Source organism: Crocuta crocuta, unplaced genomic scaffold (genome assembly GCF_008692635.1).
Source record: "Crocuta crocuta isolate KB4526 unplaced genomic scaffold, BGI_CrCroc_1.0 scaffold179, whole genome shotgun sequence".
Taxonomy (NCBI): Eukaryota; Metazoa; Chordata; class Mammalia; order Carnivora; family Hyaenidae; genus Crocuta; species Crocuta crocuta.
The window spans coordinates 6,195,592-6,218,040 of record NW_027551568.1 but is presented as its reverse complement, the minus strand read 5'-3'; the positions used below and the strand labels follow the sequence as shown (position 1 = coordinate 6,218,040).

Here is a 22,449-nt window from a genome sequence, read left to right as displayed (position 1 = left end):
AAACGCCAGCCTGGGGTGCTTCTGTGCCCATCAGAATCCACCTGTTGTTCCTTAAGAGACTCAACACACAGCCCGGGGGTCCTCAAAGTCCCAAGAGCACATTTTGCACAGGGAGATCCCCCTGCCAACCTCAGGGCAGCGTGGCCGTGCAGGGCGGTGCTGGAGGGTGAAGCCTCCCCCGCAGAGGGTCAGTTGGGCTCTGTCCCTCCTTGGGCATCACCCCCAACCCCACGGCCACAGCCCCTGAGAAATCCTCGCGTTAAACAGAACAAGAGAGGAGGGAACTCCAGCCTTTCGAGATTGGCGGTGGAGAGCAGGGCCACCGTTTACGAGGCCACGTCGTGAGTCATGGCCCCAGGGCTCTGAAGAGGCTGGAAGGAGACCTGGGCTCAGGGACCCACACAGCCGGGCACCGAGGGCCCTGGAGATGGGTGCCCGCTGTCATGACAGAGTCTCAGCCTCCCTCCAGTGTAACTCCACTCTTCAGCCATTGAATACGACCAGAGACTTCTCTCAGGGCGTGGGATGCCAGGTGCTTTTATGAAATATCACGAAACGTGGATAAATTAAGTGGAAGATAGCCAGGTGCCGTGGAAGTTGACGCCCACTCTCCTGGCATCTAGAATCGCGTTCATGGTGACAAATGCCAAGAGGCTTAAGGTGTTTTAGGTGGGGACACCTTAATATTGAAAATGTTTTCTTGCCCTTCCCCCCCCCGAAACCTAGAAGAGGGATCGCCATTTCAATTTCAGCTGTAAAATAGCTCTCTGTTCAGGATAAAACTGGTCAAAACTGGAACGTTGCCGTTAGCATCCCGACCCAAACTTGACCCCAGAGCAGTGCTGCTGGAACTACCCAGGGGAGTGGAGGCTTCACCCACCTTTGACCTACAGCGGGGAGGTGGAATATACGGGCCACTGTGAGCCTGCCGCCCACGTCGGCCCAAGGTCACCAGGCAGGCATAGCGGCACAGGCCGCGTTCCAGCAGCTCACAATGGCTGCTCTGTGGCCAAACAAAGGCCTGACCTTCCGAGCCATGTCTGACTTTTCTACTCTGACACATGTATTTACTCAGCAATTACAGCTTAAACTACCAGAGGGGGCAGTCCAGCCACTTATATCAAAGGGAACGCATGAAAGCCTTCCTGGATCCTGGAACAAAAAAGCCAGGCTGGTCACTGCGCTCAAAACAAAGAACTTCTCTTTCCACCGGTGGAGACGACTGCTTTGTACCCAAGACGGAGAGTTAGAAGGGAGGTCCGACCCCAAGTTACAGAAGTTGGAAGATCGAGTCGGTGAGCTGAGCAAGGTCTTGGGTTTCCGTACATGCTAACAGGGCGGCGGCAGATTCCAGAAGAGGCAGAAATTGCTGTCCTGATGTAACATCACTCAAGCCCAGTCTGCTGTGAGGACTTGGAGATGCCGTTCTCGACAGCCTGATAATCTAGCGGCGACCCCCAGCGGCTTAACGTGACAGCACGGAATGACAGCCATGTGGAGAAGAGAGACACAGAGATGGAAGTTTGCGAAGTGCCAAACCTCAGTGCACTTGGGCAAAGCAAACCCACATTCCCAGGGGTGGCCGGAGAGAGTGGGAAAAGCGCTCTGGAAAACCGCTGGGCTGCATGTCGTCAAGGCGACGCGCACGCAAGGACTCTGTGACTCCAGCAGAGAGGAGGAAGGACTGTGTCTGCACCCGGAGCCTTAGAGGGATCGCCGATTTCGTTAGGGGACAGCAGAGCGTGGCATCGGCAGAAGACAGCGGAAGCTCCTGCTACACGGCAGCGTGGGGGGCTCACAGAGTGTTGAAGAAGGAAGCCAGACACAAAAGGGCACATGCCGCCGTAGGATTCCTTTTACATAAAGTTCAAAACCAGGCCTGGCGGATCCATGCTTCCAGAAGGAAGGGTGTGGTTCCCCTTGGGCTGAATAGTCCTGTTTCTTGGACTCGGGCAGTCAGGGCCCCGGCGTGTGCACTTTGTGAAGTTCATTGAGATTTAGATTTTTATANCAGACGAAACCCCCGAGATCCAGAGGCTAAATAACCCGCCGGAGACAAAGTCGGATTCAGCGCAAGGTTGGACTCTGACACACGGAGCCTGATCACAGCTATCTCCTCGCACTGCCTCCCCCTGCAGGTAGGGGTGGAGCCTGCAGGGGACAGCAGGGGCAGTAGCAGGAAGCAGAGAAAGATGACCTAATACAGCAAGTAGGTAAGAAGCGCCGCTGCAGAAGGGACCCGGGGGGCTCCCCACCCCAGCCCCACACCCAGTGGACCAGGGCAACCAGTATGCCCCGGTGACATGCCACTGGGCTTGCTGTTCGTCTCCCTGTCCCGAAAGACAGCGTAGAGCTGGCCCAGGGTGGGCACTCTGGAATTAGCTCCTTAGTCCCTGTGACCTCCATGGCTTCCGTGACAAGAGGGCTTTGGTGCAGAATTGTGGGCACCGGGGGAGGGTTCAGGTCCACACGCTTGTGAGGGAAAGCAAGTGTCCGTCACGCAAGGCCACTGCTCCCAACCAAAGCTCTTTACGTGTGAAGTCCCGCCCCAGGGTGGTCAGACGTCCTCCGCTGGCGCCGAGAGCGGCATGCAGGTACGCTCTCTTACCTACCAAGTGAGAAATAGAACGCACCCTCTTTGGCTCACTGCGCAGAAAAGAATCTTGGAAGACCTCTTTTAGCCATTTCTCGAAAAGCTTAATGGGAAGAAAGGGTAAAAGGCGGAATCCATGCTGAGCTCCAGCCACCACAGAGTACAGGAAAGTAGACAGAATATGCCTTTGCTCTTATCTGGGATAAGAGTCTAGAAATTGAGGTCGTTTCCTTCCACGAGGGAGGGTGTTACAATCGAAGAGTGCTGGGTGACCTGGTTCTGCATCCAGGCGTCAGTCAACAATGTGCAGTTACCTACTTTGTGTGGGAGTCCAGCTTCCCCTCCGTTTTCGGTGGGGGAGCGAAGAAGGAAGGTGCACTCTCCATAGCTTTCTCTAACGGAAACGAATTGGATAAAACCTCCGATCTCTGAAATCTTCCCTCATTCAACTACGAAAGTGCTATCTAAAAACAAACACTCTGTATCAAAGACTCCCTCCACCTCCGCCACCAATTCCTAGAAGTCTGGTTTGGAGAAAGAGAGGTAATTACAGGCTAGTGAGGTTCTCCAAGTAAATTGTTTTAATAGGACCTGGGCAGCTCAAATTTTAACTTTGAAAGAGAGATACGTTTAGAAAGAGAGCATCTCAGATATTCATGAAAGTCTGCAGGCCCGTAAGGTGCTGTTAACCTTGACTTCTACCACCGTATTCTCATGAGCATCCTGTGGGGCGGGTTTAAACAGAGAACTAGGAATGGGGTCCTTGGAAGCCTTTCTTCAGAGGGCTCACCGTACTGCACCAGGGCCGCAAGCCCCCTGTGCTCACCTGAAGCAAAGCCAGTGTGGAGAAACTGGGACGATTTTGCTATTTTTAAACATTCTCCGCCTGGATGCCCCTCTGCTACTGGTGGCTGCGTTCTTTGGCTTCTGCATCGGTCCACGTCTAGCTGGGCTGACTGGCCGGCGCCAAGGGAGGGGCGGCCTTGGCCTTCCTCCCTGTGCTGAGCTCTGTGTCCTCATCTGACTGCAAGATGCCTAGTGTGCCTGACATTAAGGAGGGCCCAGCCTGGGACAGTCACCCATCTTAGAAGATGTACCCATTCTTCTCCCAAATCCTGCTGCTAAGCGACATCGTGGAAAACGGCTTTGCACACAGCTGACAGATGTCAGGCGTGTCAGCAAGGAAGGGTTCAGATTCGAAAACCATGGTGTGCCAGAACACATCCCTGGCAGGTTTAGCGATGCCTGAGGGCCAGGCCCAGCCAGACTAGTGTGGACACAGGCAGAATATGGTAGAATTCCATCTTAACACTCGACTTGGACACAATGAAGTGGGAAAGCCGGACACAAATAGCATTAGATCCGTTTCTGAAGTCCCTGGGGCTCCAGTACTGTGTGAGTCCAAGTCAGGCAGGCAGCTGCCCAAACCACAGGGTGGTCGCTGTGCAGGGGCCTTGGGAGGGGGGGTCTGTAGACTGTGCTTATAGCCAGACCAATAGCCAGACCCTTCCCACCACCAGCTGCCCGGTCTGCGATATAGACCTGTCTCCATGACGCGGACTATCAGAATCAGAATAGCTGATTCTTCACCCTTGTAGAGCTGGAGGGAACGGAGAGGTCACCTCCCCAGCCCCGGTGCACGGGCGCTGCGCTAGCCTTCCTGAGCAGCCAGCCCCATTTCTGCCCTGTGCGGCCAGCAAGTTCCAGCCAGAGAACCCTGGGAACAGCTGACAAACAGAAATGACTCTCCCGTGGCGGAGGTGTTAGTTAATTTTGTCACATCTGTCCCTTTGCCTTAACCGCCTCCTGGTAAAAACGACAGAAAATAAACATCAGCACTGACCTGTGTAAACTACTGTGGAGTTTACACTTCAACGTGGGACTCTGGGGAGTAGGTTCGCGCCCCCGAGCGCGTGCGCGGGGAGGGCAGGAGCAGAGAGGGTCCTGGACGGCACTCAGGAGTCAGGGCTGGGCTCTCTGTCCCTGAGGATGTGGTGTGGGTCCGGCCTCGCCCTCCCACGTTCCCCTATGCTCTCCAAATGCCTAAAGCTCCTCGCGGCTGGAACATTGTTACCGAGGCCCCAAACAGGAGTGTATCTGCTGGGCTTCGGGCAAGGTGCTGCGCGCTTCCCGTAACTCGGTTCACTTATTCACAGCGTCCCACTGTCCAGATGGAAAGTGAGGTCCAGACGGGTTAACTGCCAAAGGACCAAGCGAGTCCAGGAGACAAGCAGACTCCTCTCACTCATCCGGGGACTCAGGCTCAGACAGCGTCTGTCTCCTTTTCGGCCCCTCCTCCTGGTCGCCCTCCTCTTCTGTTCCAGGTCCCATCCTTGCTCTCGCCAGCAGCAGGAGGGATCGACGACAAACGTCAACCCTGGTTAAAGGTGCCACACTCGGCAGCTTTTAAGGGACGTGTGGCAAAGCTCACTCAAGTGTCAGCAAGGGGCACATGCTGTGTCCTCCGGCACGACACGCCAGCACTCAACACCATCTCTGGCAGCATCGCGATCCACTCGGAGCCCCAGGACAGTGATACAGCTGCGTGATGGGTTCCGGGTCAGGTGAGCGATCTCCCTGCATGCGGCCACAGGCCACGCTGCCAGTCCGTCTCAGGCCGAAGAGGGACAGGGCCACGGCGTGGAAGGGCCACATACCGAAGACTGTCGTTGTGACCATTTCTGGACGAAATACTGTTGTTTTAACACACAACAAACCCACAAAAACCTCTAATTAAAAATGTATAGCAGCCCTGCAATTAAATAATTTTTAGTTTAGGAGGAATTATTTTTGACTTGTCACATTTTTTTTTCAATATTTTTATTTCTAGGAGAGAGAGAGAGAGAGAGACAGCGTGAGCAGGGGAGGGTCAGAGAGAGAGAGGGAGATACAGACTCTGAAATAGGCTCCAGGCTCTGAGCTGGCAGTCAGCACAGAGCCCGACGCGGGGCTCGAACCCACGAACCGCGAGATCATGACCTAAGCGAAAGTCGGACCTTTACCGACTAAGCCACCCAGGCGCCCCTACTTGTCACATTTTTAAAAGTTTTCCATATAAAAGCATTTGTTTTTGAAGAATGTGTAACTGGATAGAACCAGAAATGGGAGTTAATTTCTGTTCTGCTTTGTTTGTTCTGAGAGAAAGTGCGAGAGGGGCAGAGAGAGAGAGATTGAGAATCCCAAGCAAGCTCCTTGCTGTCGGCACAGAGCCTGATGTGGGGCTCGAACCCACGACCCTGGAATCATGACCCAAGCACAAGTCAGAGTTGGACGCTCAATGGACTGAGCCCCAGGGGCCCCAAGAGTATTTTTTTTTTTTAATGTTTTATTATTTCTAGGAGAGAGAGAGAGAGAGACAGCGTGAGCAGGGGAGGGTCAAAGAGAGAGGGAGTCACAGACTGAAACAGGCTCCAGGCTCTGAGCTGGCAGTCAGCACAGAGCCCGACGCGGGGCTCGAACCCACGAACCGCGAGATCATGACCTAAGCGAAAGTCGGACGCTTAACCGACTAAGCCACCCAGGCGCCCCAAAAGTATTTTTTAAAGTACAATAATTTTCACCACCACAGATTTAGAATTTTGGATAAGAATATATTTTATTTTCTCATAAAAGTTCTACCAAAAATAGACTTTTTCTGTAACTTAAAAATACTGCTTTGAAAAGCAAAACTGGAGTTGTTGTTGTAATTCATTATGTCTTACAAACAGCAGTGAAAGAAATCAACAGAATGGGTTCGATTTTTGAGTATAAAAATGTTCATTTCGAAAGCTTCACTTTGTCCTTTACTAACTTGAAGGTGGGATTCTTGCTGATTTTCTTGTTAAAGATGGTCAGGAGCTCCTCTTCCGATCTGTGGTGCTCCTTTGTCACTGCGTAATACTGAGCCAAAACCTTCGCAGGGAAAAAGATATCAAGTGGGTGATTTGTCCTGAAGATTTACCTGAAACGTCCTTCCTTTAACCCAGGAGGAGGCCAACGGTAAAACAGAAAAGAAACGCAGGTGCCGGTCATAGGGGTGTGTTCTGCCCGCGGCTTCGCGCACCCACACGTGCAGTCTGTCCCCCTCGCCACGAAGTTAAAAACAAGAAGAACCACTGCCCTGGACTAAGCAAACGACAGCAAGACGCCAAGAACAGGACTTTCCCGGTTTCTTCGGCACCGTTCTGGCTCAGGAAGTGCGATGGGATGGGGTCCAGTCCCCCCACCCCACCAGGGGCGACTGAGCAGCTGGAAAATCACGGATACAAATCCCTAGTATTTTAGATTAGGAAAACCAAAAAGTGTACATCTTGCAATAAAGAAGTGGCTGTCCCCAGCTTCTGCACCTGGGTTCATGCGCCATACCTTTTTCCTGAGCTTTTTGATCGCTACTTCATTGTCCGGGGCCTGTTTCAGAACTGCTTTAATAGTTCCCTTCCAGTTGAATTTACCTACGATAGAGAGAATAACATTTGTTTCAGTGTATAACCAGACCGATAAAGCAACCATCTGAGTGACATCTATCTGCTACCCGGTTAATGAACTAATAGCCCTGACCGCGCCGTGTAGCAGGTGCAGGGCCTGTCCGCTCGCAGGGGCCTACAAGCCTGGCTCCCCTTCCAGGACTCGCCCTCAGAGTGAGCAGGTCAAGTAAGCACCCGAAGTACCATCACTGTACAGACGCCTGTAAGAAGACCCTGCTGAATCCGATGAACGCAGGAAGTGCCGCAGAGCATGCACGAACATCACGGGGCTGCCTAAGAGGAGCAAAAGCAGCTTCGCCTCGGACGACAGAGACGGCCACAGACACCGGCTGTCCTGTGGGCTAAAGGCTCCCTATGGGACTTCTGTTTCCGGGAAGATGGAGCAGATAGATGTACTTTTCCCGATTCCGTCTGCTGAGAGCAACGAAACCCCTGGAATCCTCTACAGACAAACACAGGACGACTCTGAAAGATGGTGAGAAGGCGGACCAGGTAGGGACCTCGGGACTTGAGGAGTGACTTGGTAGTGAGCTTCCTGTGTTTTCTTTTTGCTCCAGAGATCCCAGATTTGGAGCTCAAGAAGCTGGCAGCCTGGAAAGCCAACAAAGCAAGCCTCCACGAGAGCCTGATCCTCCTCAGCAAAAGACCAAGGAGCAGTAAAAGACCAGGAAAGGAACCCCTCCGCAGTCTCCTCTCCTCCAGCTAAACACCGTAGAAGCAGCGTGTGGCTCCACCCCCTCAAGGCTGTGATGAGGGAAGGCGTCAACAAAGGCCGGGTAGGAAATCGGGACTCTCATCCACGCCAGCCGGTACCGTGGCCGTGGCCGCGGACAGTGGTGACCACGCGGGGAGCCAGAATTCCCACCCTGCCTGCAGTAGCAAGGAGTGGTCCCCTCAGGTGCCAGCAGAAGTGGGGCAGGCTCCCACCTGCTGTCATGAGGTCTTGTCCCCCACTTCCCCTGCCAAACCACGTGGGAAAAAGCCAGTTGAAATAAGACCCAGAGTCTTGTAATCTATGAAAATATCCAGGTGCCAAGTGAAAACCAGTCATCATTCCAAGATAAAAATACTTCAATAAACAATTCTGTATAAACTTGGAACAAGAGTAGAAACACTCAGAAAAAAAGACATAAAGAACCGAACAGAGATTTTAGCACTGAAAAATATGGTAGCTGAACTGAAAAGCTCAGTGGACAAACAGAACAGAGGGGGGAGAGGAAAGAATCAGTCAACTAGAAGATAAAACAATAGAAATTACACAGTCTGAGCAAGAGAAAACTGGAAGAAAAACAAAACAAGCCGAAAGCATTAAGAAAACTATAGAGCAGTACCCCTCATGAGTACAGACACAAATATACCTAGCAAAGTATTAGCAAGTAGAATCTAGCAGTCAGGTAACACATAAGAAAATTATACACCACAACAAAGTGGGTTTATTCCAGGGATGAAAGACTGGTTCAATACTTGAAAAATCGATCAGTGCAATCTGCCACACTAATAGCTAATGAAAAAAAAAACAATCACATCAATCAACGCAGAAAAGGTGTTTGACAAAATTCCAACACATTCATGATAAAAACTCTTAGAAAAATAGGGACACAGAGGAATTCCTTCAACTAAGAGCATCCACCAAAACCCGACAACTGCCGTGAAAGTGAAAGGCTTAATCGTTCTTTAGATGAGGCACAGAGCAGGGATGTCAACTCTCACCACTCTTATTCAACGCTGTGATGGAAATTCTCTCCAGTGCGTGAAGAGAAGGCCAGGGAAGAGCAGTCCCGCGGCTCAGAGAGGAATTACAGCTGCCCCCATCTTCGGACGACATGATCTACGTACAAAGACCCAGGGAAATCCACAAAATCATGCATATTCTGTATAATCACAGCAAGGGATTTTGTAGAGCTAGACAAGATTATTCTAAAACTGAACTCTGACAAAGAATAAAGCCTTCCCAGTTTCAAGATTTCTGACAGAGTCACAGCGATCGAGGCTGTGTGGTGTGGGCAGGGGACAGAGAATCAACGAAACAGAATCAAGAACCCAGAACAGAACCACACAAACATGCGCGAGTGATTTCTGACACAGGTACAAAAGCGATTCAATGAGGCAGAAGCGCCTTCTCAACAAACAGTGCCGGAGAACTGCACACCGATGGGCAGAAAAATGAATTTGTACTAAGTCTTATATGTTACATAAGAATCAACTCAAGATGGATTGTGGGCTGAAGATCAAAACTGTAAACCATTTAGGAGAAAGAAAAAAAAAAAACACAGAAAAAAAAGCCTCTTTGGGATCTAGGGTTAAGCAAAGAGTTCCCAGACTCGGCACCAAAAGCATGACCTATTAAAGGGGAAGTTGACAAATTAAACTAAATCAAAATGAAAAAAATTGTTCTATAAAAGACGGTTATAGGATAAAAAAGCTACAGACTGAAGGGAAAAAACTTTGCAAACCACACATCCCACAAAATATTAGTATTTAGAAAAGGATACATAAAGAACTCTCAAGTCTTAACAGTAAAAAAGAAAATCCAACTTGAATATAAGCAAAAGACACGAACAGATGTTTCAATGAAGAGCTAGATATACAGATGGCGAATAAGTACATGAAAAGATATTTAACATCATTAGTGATAAACAAAATCATCCCAAGCTGTTATTACACACCTGTCGAAACAGCTAAATAAAAATGTACCACCACCAAACCCTAGCCAGGATGTGGGGAAAACTGGGTGAGTCACACACGGCTGGGGCGATATAAAATGGCACAGCCACTCTAGAAAAAGTTGGGGCTTTCTTTAAAAGCTAGACACACAGTCACCACACCACACAGCGACGGCCCTCCTGGACGTTTCTTCCAGAAAGAAGTGATGTGTGTTCACACGAAACCTGTATGGAAGTGCTGATGGCGCTTTATTCATAACGAGTGGAGACTGGTCCTTCAAGAGAGGAACTGGGTGCGTCCACGCCACGGGCTACTACTCAGCAGAGGGAATGGGTTTCCAATACACACGACAACCCGCGTGCATCTCCAGAGAAGAATGCTGAGCGAGACGGGGCAGTCTCAAAACCTGACGTACTCAAGGGTGCCATTTAGGTAACTTTCTGAAACCGTGGAAGTACAGACACGGTGATCGGATCAGTGGCTGTTGGGGGCTGGCGGGGCGGCGGGGCAGGGCCTGGCTAGAGACGGGCCCACAGTGGGGCTCCCGGTGGCCAGGGGAGTGTTGGTCTCCTGCCCGTGTGGGCATCAGCACCCTGTGGGCACAGGACACTTGTGCCCGCTGTGGCCCTGGCAGGAAGCAGGGAAAAGGGCACATGGACCCATCGGTCTCTATTTCTTACAACTGCATGTGAATCTGCTGTGCTCCCNAAAGGCACATACACCCCAATTTGGGAGTGGGGGTTCCAAGTGAAGAGGTCTAAGCCAGCTCAGGCAGTTACTGAGCCTCCATTAGTAATGCGTCCACCCCCACGCGAGTCCTTGAGTCTGCTCTGGATTAGCAGGACCCCAGCGAACGCTTCAGGCCGGAGGCAGCGGGGGCAGTTTTGTGGAGGAGGCAGCATTTTAGAGGAACTTTAAAGGCCAGGAATCGGATTCTGTGGGCAATCCCGGGAACAAGAGCAGAGGGGAGGGGGCAGCTAAGTCTGGGGGTACTTCCAGGACAGGAGTGAGGGGCAGGGGGAAGGAAGCAGCAGAAGGGAAAGGGAACAAGGTCTCGGAAAGCCATGCTGGGTTTATCTTCGGTTCCAGAGAGAATGGATGTCCAGTGTAGACAGTCTTCCCCTTAAAGCCAGACAGCCACCATGGAGGGGCTCCCACCGGTCCCATTCTCCCCTCCGGGGCCACACCGCGTCCGAGTCTGGAGGGCATGAGCCACCTGAAGGCCCCAGGTCACCTCCTCCCTCCCCACCCTGACCAGACCTCTCCAGAGGATGCCAGTGATACCTTTTGCAGGAGCCTCATGGTTTTCTGGTTCTCCACCCTGAGAATTTTCTGACAACTTTTTCTTTTTCTTCTTAGTATCTGCTTCATCTAGGAAAGCAGAAAGATTGAGCACGAGAAAAAGATTTTGCGTTTACAACAGCAGCCACGATTTAATGAAAGGTGTGCACGGCCAGGCCCCGTGCATCCGCCNCGGGCCTCTCCCCCTGCGGGTCCGGGGGGCACGCGGCGAGCGGAGAGGTGCCGTCACCCGGGCCCGGGCTGGCCCGATCGCAGAGCTCATGCTCCTTGCCTTACTCGGTCTGAATGCCAGGTCTGGCACAAATTCACTGCTCTACGGCACTGTAACAGAGCCCAGGGCACACGCCAGCCACATACCTTCCACGTGCTTCTGCTTTCTCTTCCCGGGTCGCGGCTCCGGCGGCTCCTGCCCGGCGGCTCCAGCTCCATCCACCGCCGCTGGGGCCTTGCCCTCCTCGCTCCAGCCCTTCTTCCCTGCAGAGCCCGGGGCGTCCCCTCCAGCCTCCTGCACGGCTGCTGGCCCTGTTTTGCGCTTCTTAGGCTTTTGACTCTTTGAATTCTCCTGGTGGCCCTCTAATTTTAGTTCTTTCTTCTCTTTTTTTCTATTCTTCTGCCTTTCTTCCTTCCTTTCTCTTTTATTCTTCTTCACATCTGGTTGCTTTTCTGTGGTGTCATTTGTCTGGGAGGCCGGAACCTTTGTGGAAAGTTCTGCGCTGGGCGGGTTGACCGCTTGGTCGCGTAGCTGTCGGTGTGGCCCCTTACCGACTAGTTCCTTATTATTAAGCAAAACCAAGAGACACATAAATACTCATTCCAGGCATTTGTGCACATCACTGCACGTGTCTACAGAGCAAACTGTTCCAAGAAAAATGTCTACTACTTACCATCTTACTGTGACTGCCTTCCTCCCAAGAGCTAAAATGTGGCAGTAAACATATCAAATGGGAAAAAGAAAGGTCCCCCCAGCCCACACCCCACCCTGCATTTAATAGACATTTCCGTGCCACTGGAAAAGTGAAGAATCCTTATGTCACTTAAGCTAGACCTTTACTTCTGGCTCACTGTCCACCTTTCTGGTAGAAGATGAGCACACTGGTGTGGCAGAAACCACTGGATTTATGCATCTGCAGACCTGGGTTCGAGCACCAGCTCTGTGAATTCTGAGCCGGGTGACTCAGGGCAAATTATTTATCTGCTCCGAACCTACTTCCTCACTGACAACAGGAAAGGTAGTAGAGTGAAAGTTCATGGACGAATAAAATGGAAAATTATGTCACGTGCTCAGCAGCTCATGGTGCTGAGTAAGGAGAAGTAGACCGAGGATGCTCAAATAAGCCACTTCACGTCCAGGAAGGTTCTGTAAACCCTGGAGCGCTCGAGCAGCACAATTTACTCATTCAGAACAGAGGAAGGGATCCGGGACACCTGGATGGAGGGAAGCACGGGGAGCGGGGGCCTGGAGGGAGGAGGGAGGGAAGCCCGGGGAGCAGGGGCCTGGAGGGAGGAGGAGGGAAGCAGGGGGAGCAGGGGCCTGGAGGGAAGTGGGAGGGAAGCCCGGGGAGCGGGGGCCTGGAGGGAGGGAAGCCCGGGGAGCGGGGACACAGAAGCGTAAGGAACCACAGGCCGCGCACTACCGTACTCAAGCTGGCGCATAGACCTGACTGAGGACAATGACCCCAGCAGAACGAGGCCGCTGCCCGCGGCACCCGCTGCCCGAGGCACCCCCTGGCCTGGAATCTAGGCTGGTCTCTACATCAGCCCCTTCTCAAGAATGACGCCCGCAATGCCCAGAACCACTGGTGGGTCCTAACGCGTCCGGGTGGGATGCTCCGGGGGTGGCGGGGACCGCTGGGCATCAGTGCCCGAGACCCCTCCTCATTAGTTACCAGCTGGGTGACAGACCAGTCACCTCCAGTCTCCTTCCTCTGGGAGGGTAGGTCTCAAGGCGGGAGCTACTGTCTCCCAAATTGAGGACTGGCTTTCACTCAAGTGCAAAGAGTCTACAAGGTCACGCCTCTGTCAGCGCTCAAGCCCCCGGCAGGTGGGAGACCAGCCAGGCCAGGCACGGGGAGGGAGGCAGGCCGTGCGCTCAGACACCCAGTCAGAAGGACGAAGGGGCCCACGTCGCCTCGCTCCTGGCCTACGGTGCCCTTCCCGGCTTCGAGGAAGGCACCGTTAGGACACTGAGAGCCTCAGACCCCGGCCTGCCTGCTGCCTGGGTCAGACCACGTCTCTAGCTCGGGTCTCCCGTCCGCACCCAGGAGGGGACACACGCATCCCATATGGCAGCTCCTCGGCAACGGTCGACACGCTCCGTCCCCGTATTCTTTCTACTTCATTCCAGGCTCTCCTCAGAGCGACCCCCTTTCCTAACAGAGCCCCCCTCCTGCCTTCCGTTTCTCCCCAGCGCTTCCCGCGCCCACCCCGCCGTCCCAGCCGGGACCCACATATGCCACCGTGGGTCCTGCGATGGAACGCCGCACTGTGAGGGCGGGACTGTGGCCTCATCGCAGCTGTGGGTATAGGGGCCGGGCACGCTGCCCTGGGGCACAGACCATACCCCAGAAGCAGAGCACGCAGGAGCCGAACGCCCAGCGCACGGTAACGGGAGGGGCAAACGGCAGAGGTGTGAACGGACGGGGCCACAGAGCCACCTGCGCCACACACGCGGGGTTGTGCTGCGAAGGCCATGTTTTACAGAGCTCAGTGTGCCACGGGCTGCGTACTGATTATTCATTTACTTTTGAATATGTTCACGGCTTCAAAAGGAAAACGAGAAACTTTTTTTTTTTAATTCTGCAGTGAACAAAGCAATTCCAAATCTTTGATTCTTACTTAAGATGATGGAAATAATCTTTAAAAAACAGTCCCACCTAAATGCTAATCAAGTGACAGGTGACAGAGCGCGCTCGGGCGGCACGCAGCAGCTCGTGCACTAGAACGAGAACACTGGAAAAGGTAGCGGCCGTTGTGCAAAGACAGCGCCTACATGACCAGTTCTAAGCTTCCGAGGGCCCAATCTGTTTCTTCTGGAAGCGAAAGGACAGGACAGTTTCACTGTTTATCCCAATTTGCTACGCAAAATGTTCCCTCTTTAAGTTAGTCAAATCCCGGCAAGGCGAGCAGAATAAAAGGTGGTCAGAAAACCCCACTGTTGGGGGCGCCTGGCTGGCTCAGTCGGTGGAGCACACGACTCCAGGTCTCAGGGCTGTGGGTTCAAGCCCCACGTTGGGTGTGGAGCCTACTTGTAAAAGAAAGGAAAACCCCACTGTTGTTTTTTAAAACTGCTATCGATTTAAGTCTACAGATGAGGCATAAAGCTCCAAACAGCAGCAAGGTGCAGGTGAATTAACGGGGAAAATGCTTTTAATTAACTACGTGACCTACAAGGTGGCCACATGGTATCAGATCAAGACTCTGCCTGTGGTCCACACCGAGGGGTCTCTCAGATCAAATCTGACAGGCGGCTGACAATTACACCTGGGAGATTCACGGACGGACGCGCACTGGGTGTCCACCAGTCACGGGCATGAGGAGGGGTGCTTGCACGGTCTCAGCTGCTTTAATAAAGGGATGGGGCCTTCTGTGACCCCCTCGCCTGAAGGAACCCCTAAGTCGCTCCCTATGTCCTCACGGTTTATTTTTCTTCATGGCTCTGTCACGACCTGAGACATTTTATAGTTCCTGTCCAGGGCCTGGCACAGATCAGGCACTAAGTCCCGAATCCATGCATGAATTGGACTTCTTTAAGTCATCTTTTCTTTAAGACAAGGAAACGGAGGCTCAGAGAGGTTAAATAAAGTGCCCAAGATCAAACATTTGGCCAACAGCACAGCAGGGATTCAAACCAGGTCTGTCAGACACCCCAAGTTCCTGCTCTTTCCAGTACATCCCACAAGCCGCTTCATGTTAGCTGGTACTGTTATCAAACATTGGGATTAAATACCTTTCTCTGCACAATAAGGAAATCTTCTCTGCAGTGCATTCAGTTTATTCCTTCCCATAAATGAAGGCACAAAGAGGCTCTCTGAAAAAGAAGGCTGTCTTGACCTCCAAAAATAAGACATTCCCATTTCATTATTACTGATCATTGTTGCCACACTACAAATGTGAAATTAGATCTGACTTACGCTGCTGGAAGCTTCAGAAAAGATATTCCACACCTGCTCCAGAAGGGATTCATTGTGAACTTTTAAACTGTTCCCCATCCAATTCTGTAAGGAACAAACACACAGAAAAACCTGACGTGCTCCATTCTGACAGGCGCACACAAGCTCAGTCACCACTGGGCCGCGCGTCCCTTCCATTCAGGGAAGGCAGATCACATCCGTACCTGAAATTTCGCCTTTTTCCTGGGAACGTTGTCAAAAACACTAATTTGCTCTAAAAGTTCCCTCACTTTGGGGCTCACGTTGGGTCTTTTTATTAATTCATTAATTTTCTACAAAAAAGGAAAGATAAAACAAGTAATAAACAAGTGGCACAAGAGTTTCACAAAAGCCAAGGTTAAGTGTCCTTCCCCTGGCTAGAGGTGTCGCATTTCAAGGCCACGTTCTGTATTAGTGCCTATGCTTACAAATTCACCACAGTGCCGAAGCGCTGGCCGGAGCAACTAGGCAACAAAAAGAAATAAAGGCATCAAAATTAGAAAAGGATGCATAAAATCATCTCTGTTCACAGATGATTTCATCTGACATGTAGAACACACCGAAGATTCCACAAAAAATCCCATCGGGACCAATAAGTCCAGCAGTCAGAGGACTCAGAATCCACGCTTTCTAGAAAATTAAGTTCTAGACATCCATACACCAACAAGCTGAGAAGGAAATTAAAAAAACAATTCCTTTTATAATAGCATCAAAAAGAATAAAATACTTAATAAACTTAATCATTAAGGAGCTGAAAGACTTGTACACTGAAAACTGTAAAACACTGAAAGAAATTAAAGAAGACACAAATAAGTAGAAAAGACATCCTGTGTTTGTAGGTCGGAACACTTAACATTAAGAGGGCAATACGAACCAAAGTGAGGTACAGATTTAAATGCAATCCCTATGAAGATCCAATTGACATTTGGGGGTTTTTTTGTATAGATAGAACGCTCCATCCTAAAATTCACGTAGAATCTGAGGGGAAAACAATCCTGAAAAAGAACGAAGTTGGAGGTCTCATGCTTTCTGATTTCAAAGCTAGAGTGATCGAAAAAGCATGGCACTGGCATCAAGATGGGCACGTCAACCAATGCAATGGCGAGCCCAGAAATTAACCTTGCATCTGTGGGCAAATGGTTTTCAAAAAGGGTGGCAAGGGGGCGCCTGGGTGGCTTAGTCGGTTGAGCGTCCGACTTTCGCTTAGGTCATGATCTCGCGGTTCGTGGGTTCGAGCCCCACGTCGGGCTCTGTGCTGACTGCCAGCTCAGAGCCTGGAGCCTGTTTCAGAGTCTGTGTCTCCCTCTCTCTCTGACCCTCCCCTGCTCACGCCGTCTCTCTCTTTCTCTCTCTCCTAGAAATAAATAAAAATATATAAAAAAAAAAAGGGGGTAGCAAGACCACTCAGTGGGGGAAGAACGGTCTTTTTAACAAATAGTGCTGGGAAAATGGATATCCACATGGAGAAGAATGAAGTTGAACTTCTGCCTAACACTGCATACAAATACTAACTCAAAATGGATCAAAGACCTGAACTTAAGAGCTAAAAACTAAGCACAGAAGGGAAAAGTGTTATGACAGTGGATTTAGCAATGAGTTTTTTTATACCTAACACCGAAAGCACAAGCAGCGACGACAAAAAAACTGGACTATATAAAAATGTAAAACTTGGTGTACATTAAAGACGCTGTCAACTGAGTGAAGATGCAATTCATGGAACAGGAGAAAATATTCGCAAATCATGTATCTGATAAGGCATTAACATCCTGAATATTTAAAGAATTCTGACATCTCAACAGTGAAAAATAAACAATCTTGGGACACCTGGGTAGCTCAGTCAGTTAAGCAACCGACTTCAGCTCCAGTCACTGCGGTTCAGGAGTTCGAGCCCCGTGTTGGGCTCTCCACTGTCAGCACAGAGCCCACTTCAGATCCTCTGTGTCCCTCTCTCTCTGCCCCTCCCCTGCTCACTCTCTTTCCCTCTCTCTCAAAAATAAACAAACATTAACCACCCTGTCGTAACGCCTCAGATGCCTATTATCACAAAAACCGCAAAGTGCCGGGGAGTAGGAGAAGGGATTGGAACCTAGTGGGAATGTAAAATGGCGCGGCCACTCTGAACAACAGGATGGTGCTTCCTCAAAAAATTTAAAAATCCAGCAATTCCGCTTCTGGGTACATGGCCCAAGACAACTGACAGCAGGGACTCATTTGTACAGGTATTTGTACACCATGTTCGTAGCAGTTATATTATTCACAATAGTCAAAAGGCTGAAGCAAGCTAACTGTCCATCAACATACGGATGTATAAACGTTGTGCGGTCCGTCCACACAACAGCATGTTGCTCGACCTTCAACAGGAAGGACGTTCTGACCCCTGCCACAGCATGGACGAACCTGGAGGACATTGTACTCAGTGAAATAAGCCAGGCACAAAGGACAAATCCTGTATGACTCCGCTTAGATGAAGTCCCTCGGGTAGTCAAAGTCACAGAGACAGAAAGCAAGATGGTAGATCCCAAGGGCTGGGGACGGAGGGGACGTGAGGAGTCTGTGTTTAACGGGGACAGAGTTTCAGCTCGGGAAGATGAAAAAGGTCTGGCAATGGATGGAGGCGGTGGCTGCACAGTGTGCGGCTGCACTTATGTGCTTCAAAATGCTTACAGTGGTAAACTCTGTGTCAGGTATAACTTACCACTTGCCACAAGTTTTTAAAACTTGGAAAAAAGAATATAAACAGATCAAAGGGGATCAAAAGATTCAGACGAAAATGGATATTATCCAGACCAGGAAATTACTTGAGGACCAAGACAATAAGCAGCCTTAAGATCTAATGAGTAAGTCTGAAATAGCAGGAACAGAGCAGAGATGGAAACTAAATTAGCGACCTAGAGAAAATGCTTATGGCAATCTCAGTGAAAGCAGAGGAAAAAGATAATTTAAATTAAAGTTAAGGAAACGACAGTACACAAGAAAAATGGTCATTGATGAGCCAAGAGAAGGAAAAATAATAAACATAACAGAACACAGGATGATGTCCCTGCATTAGGAAAGAATTAAAGCTACATATACACAGACCAGAAAAAACGGATACAAGACACTAACATGAGGAGAAGACAAACCTTCTCTAGGTACCTAGGCAGCAAAACAAATCAAGACAGTGAGACAAGCATGAACAAGGAAGAAGTGAAGCTGGCTGGGCACTTGCCCGAGTGGCACATGGGGTCAGAACAAGGCACTGGTGACAAAGTTCTGAGGAAAACATTGTGACCCAAGCAATGGGCGAGGTCTCCCGGACCCACCTACCCACCCTGTGTGTGTAAGCCCAGAGGCATCTAGAAGGATGCTCAGTTTTGGACCACTGATAGGACTCGAAAACTTCGTCTTTAAAACTGAAGGGTTTAGGGATTCAATCCCCATGAGGATTTTTCCCTGTGGGAGAACACCCAGCGTGCCGGAGGGCCCGGACAGCACCTGGAGGAGGACTCGATCTATGACCCAGTGACGCGGCTGCAGACGCCTGACAGTTCACAGCAGGGATCAGCAAACCCCTTCTGTAAAGAACCAGGTGGTAAGGGTTTTAGGCCCCGACTCCTGGGCGGCGGCCATGTAGCACCTGCACCAGCTGACCATCCAGAAACAAATGCGCGCGGCCGCGGCGGGGCCCTTGCATTTGCCGGCCGGGCTTTAGAGGATGTCATGCCAGACATGATGCAACTCATACACTCAGGTACCTCAAGCTCAGGACCTAGAATGTCATCTCTTTCTTGGGGGGATTAAGATACAGTCTGAGCCCAAAAGTGGGGTTGACGGTCACCAGCCTAAACATCTTCGTTAAAATAAGGAGTTTTACTAGCTTCTCTATCTGCACTGGGCTGACCTAGTGATTAGTCCTTTGTGAAGGGAAGGCGTCCCCTCCCAGGAGGTGGCTAACTCAGCAAGCCAGGGAATACCAGAGAAGGCGCATTTAAACTCTATCGTCAAAGGGAGTTAACTATTATGTATCCGGTTTCTAAGACGGTAGAGGATTTACAGATGACATTTGTCTTTTCTTTCTCCTACCTCCCGTTCTGAATCCTCTCTCCTAAGGATCTCTTTCTGAAAATGGGGAGTAACGTTCTGGAAGCTTCACCTCTCAGTGAGTTAGGGACTTTGCTGCTTTTGCCGTTTTTACTGTGCGTTGTACTGAAGCAGAAAATTCCTTTTATTTATGAAAATAACTTTATTTTGCCCAATTCTGATGACTGACGGATGTGGCAGATTAGAACGTGGCTTGAGCAATAAAAGCTGCATTATCACTAGAAGTGGATAAAGATTAGAAAGCTTCTGGTCAGTTTCGTAGCCAAGGGAAAGACAGCAAGAACTCTAAACGCTTTTGCAAGAAATCTGCAAAGCGTGTGGATTAAAGACCAAATGCACTGCAGGTGTGTTCATGGAGCAATAAGAAGTTCTTGGCCAAGGCCCAGCCGCTCAGTCCCCGTCTGCTCTAGGGCATGATGTTTGCGCATCTTGTCTGCGCATTCGACGTGTTTGCTCTCAGGCTTCCAAAGAAAGCGGAAGAGGTCAGAAGCAGCTAGAAGTAGCTGAGAACTAGGAAGACCTCACCTGGATCCACGCCTGCTGCTTAACGTCGCCTTTGTGGGTTTTACCTTCGTAACCTTTGCCGCCATACTTCTGTTCCTCGCTGATGCACTTCACGTGGTTTTTGTAGTCGTCACCCCTTCAAAGTGATAGAAAGTTCCACCGTCAGACCGACCCTCCAAGCGGAGGCTCTGTCTGATGCTCATGTGCTGCTCCCACCCTCTGTTCTCCAGCTTTATGGTTTATAACATCCTGGGCAGACGCATCGTCCCTCCCCCAGGCTGTTCGATGCAGAGGCCAAACGCCAAAGCTTCCACCTGCTTCTCCATACAAAGGTCTTAAACCAAACCGACGGGCAGTACTTTTTTGGGTCATAAGTGAATATTTGCAGAAAAAACAAAATAAAAAGAATTCTCTGCAATAGGGTGGCTTTATTTTAAATGATAAAATCTGTATGGTTACCTGGTTACAGAGTAGCCCATCAGTAAATAGCTATACAATAAGTTAAAAGCTAGAGTAAAATGGTGCTATCTTGTCACTCAAAAGTTCTAGATCTTCAAGGCTCAGAAAACGAGGAAACTCGATTCTGTCTCCTACAGTCATCTAGAAGACCTTCGGGGAGATGTTCGGGACCCGGTTGGGGGCAAAATCTCTCAATGAGAAAAACCCAGTTTTCACCTGTGTTATTGATCAGGCTTCCTCCTAGGATTGATTAGGTATCAACAAAGGCTTTAGCAGTTTTCAAAAAATTTTTTTGGGGAAAAAAAAAAAAATCACTGCTTTCTAGAATGAAATTAAAATGGATTATTAGCAAATATCGTCCAAATACCAGAGGCCATTGAGGCAGAGGCCCCAAAAGCCACCTTTGCACCTAAACCTGGGGAAGAGGTGAGCCATCTGCAAACAATGACCCGTCCCCAGAGAGGAGATAAGCAGTGAAAAATCTGTCCTGCCNCTGCCCAGAGGCCCCTCAGTGGAAGTACTGGATGCACCCAGGGGCCAGGGCCTCGCTTCTACCATCACCTGTGAGCTTGCGCGGGGTGGGGGACCGTGTCTTTCCTCCCTGTCCCCCACGACCCAGTTCCCAGTCTGTCAATCCAGCTCTCCAATGTGGCCAGCCGCCGTGCCCCTGGAGCCTTGCCCTGGGTGGTCGCCTCTCAGGGTCTGGTAACGCTGAGTGCCACCTACGGACCCCATGCTCCCGACATCTTCGTTCCCCTTCCCCTCTGTCCTCTCTTCCTGACGGTCCTTACAAAGTGAATAGGCTGCAGAGCACTTTTAATTTTTCTCTTCATTTCTTTCCTCAAAGGTGCCTCCACTTTCATTTTTTTAAGGCTTCATGGGACCCAGGGCTTCCCAAACAGGCCTGGACCTTTACTACGATCTACAGGAATTAGGTAGAACTTACCAGAAATCTTTACCGCAGTCAATACAAGACAGGCACTCGCAGTTTCTGCAAACAGCTGCATGCTTTTCCACTTGCACTTTCTTCACAGATTCGCCACATGCATTGCATGTAAAAAAGACCATTTTTAGCTAAATGGTTAGGTATCCTCTATCCGAGATAGGTTTAAAAATCTTGTCCTAAGAGAACATGGAAAGAAAGGAAAAAAAATAATTTTATCATTGTAATCTGAAACATTTATTCACAATAAACAATCCTACAGCTTGCTTTTCAACCATAATTTCACATGAAAATAGCTACAAAGAACAGAATCAAAGTTGATTAGCAATCTACATAAAACTCTAAGTCAAGTCATAATTAATAGTGATAATGGCTAACATTCGTTAAGCCCGGTTAGCTTCCGGTATGCCAGCCCTGTTCTGAGAGCTTTACACACAGTAATTTATTTAATCCTCACAGCAATCCCCTGAGGGAAGGCCTATTACTGTGTACAATTTACACCAGGTATGGAAACACAGAGAGATTAAGTAACACACCTAAGGTCACACAGTAGCAGACCAGGATTGAAATTTGGCAGGCTGGCTCCGGGGAGAAAGAGTTTAGGGGGCATTAAGCAAAATGTTTTACTTTTCCTGATGATGTTAAGCTGGCTTAACATCCCTGTGCCTTTAGGTGTGAATGGAAATTATTTCCGATTCCCCAATACAACAAGAACACAGTGAGGAGGGAATTCAGGAAGGTTTAGAAAATGGACAAGGGATGGGGCGCCTGGGTGGCTTAGTCGGTTAAGCATCCGACTTTCGCTTAGGTCATGATCGCGCGGTTCGTGGGTTCGAGCCCCGCGTCGGGCTCTGTGCTGACTGCCGGCTCAGAGCCTGGAGCCTGTTTCAGTCTGTGACTCCCTCTCTCTCTGACCCTCCCCTGCTCACGCTGTCTCTCTCTCTCTCTCCTAGAAATAAATAAAACATTAAAAAAAATTAAAAAAAAAAAAAGAAAATGGACAAGGGGTCTCAACATTCTGAGCACAGAAAACATTCATATAGGCATTACTACGTATCCAGATGTGAAAATAGGAGGCTGCGCCCCTCAGTTTCAGTGGACAGGGAGTAGGGGAGGGAGGGGCCTCCTTCGCAGGCTTCTTGCTGGACCGGTAAACAAGTGGAACCCTAGGGGTGCCTGGGCAGCTCGGTTGGTTAAGCATCGGACTTCGGCTCAGGTCATGATGTCACAGTTCTGGGTTCGAGCCTCACGTCGGGCTCTGTGCTGAAAACTCAGAGCCTGGAGCTGCTTCAG

The 22,449-nt window shown here is 50.1% G+C and overlaps 1 protein-coding gene across 1 annotated transcript; it reads right to left on the bottom strand.

Moving 5' to 3' along the window:
• Positions 1 to 6,162: 6,162 nt before the first annotated feature.
• On the bottom strand, positions 6,163 to 21,334 carry LYAR (Ly1 antibody reactive). The gene is made up of 8 exons (XM_077750450.1): positions 21,160 to 21,334; positions 19,776 to 19,890; positions 15,356 to 15,463; positions 15,153 to 15,236; positions 11,380 to 11,794; positions 11,005 to 11,091; positions 6,938 to 7,023; positions 6,163 to 6,484 (listed from the first exon to the last, which is right to left on the bottom strand). The coding sequence occupies exons 1-8, from the start codon at positions 21,279 to 21,281 to the stop codon at positions 6,350 to 6,352; spliced, it is 1,152 nt and encodes a 383-aa protein (XP_077606576.1). The 5' UTR covers positions 21,282 to 21,334; the 3' UTR covers positions 6,163 to 6,349.
• Positions 21,335 to 22,449: the final 1,115 nt, after the last annotated feature.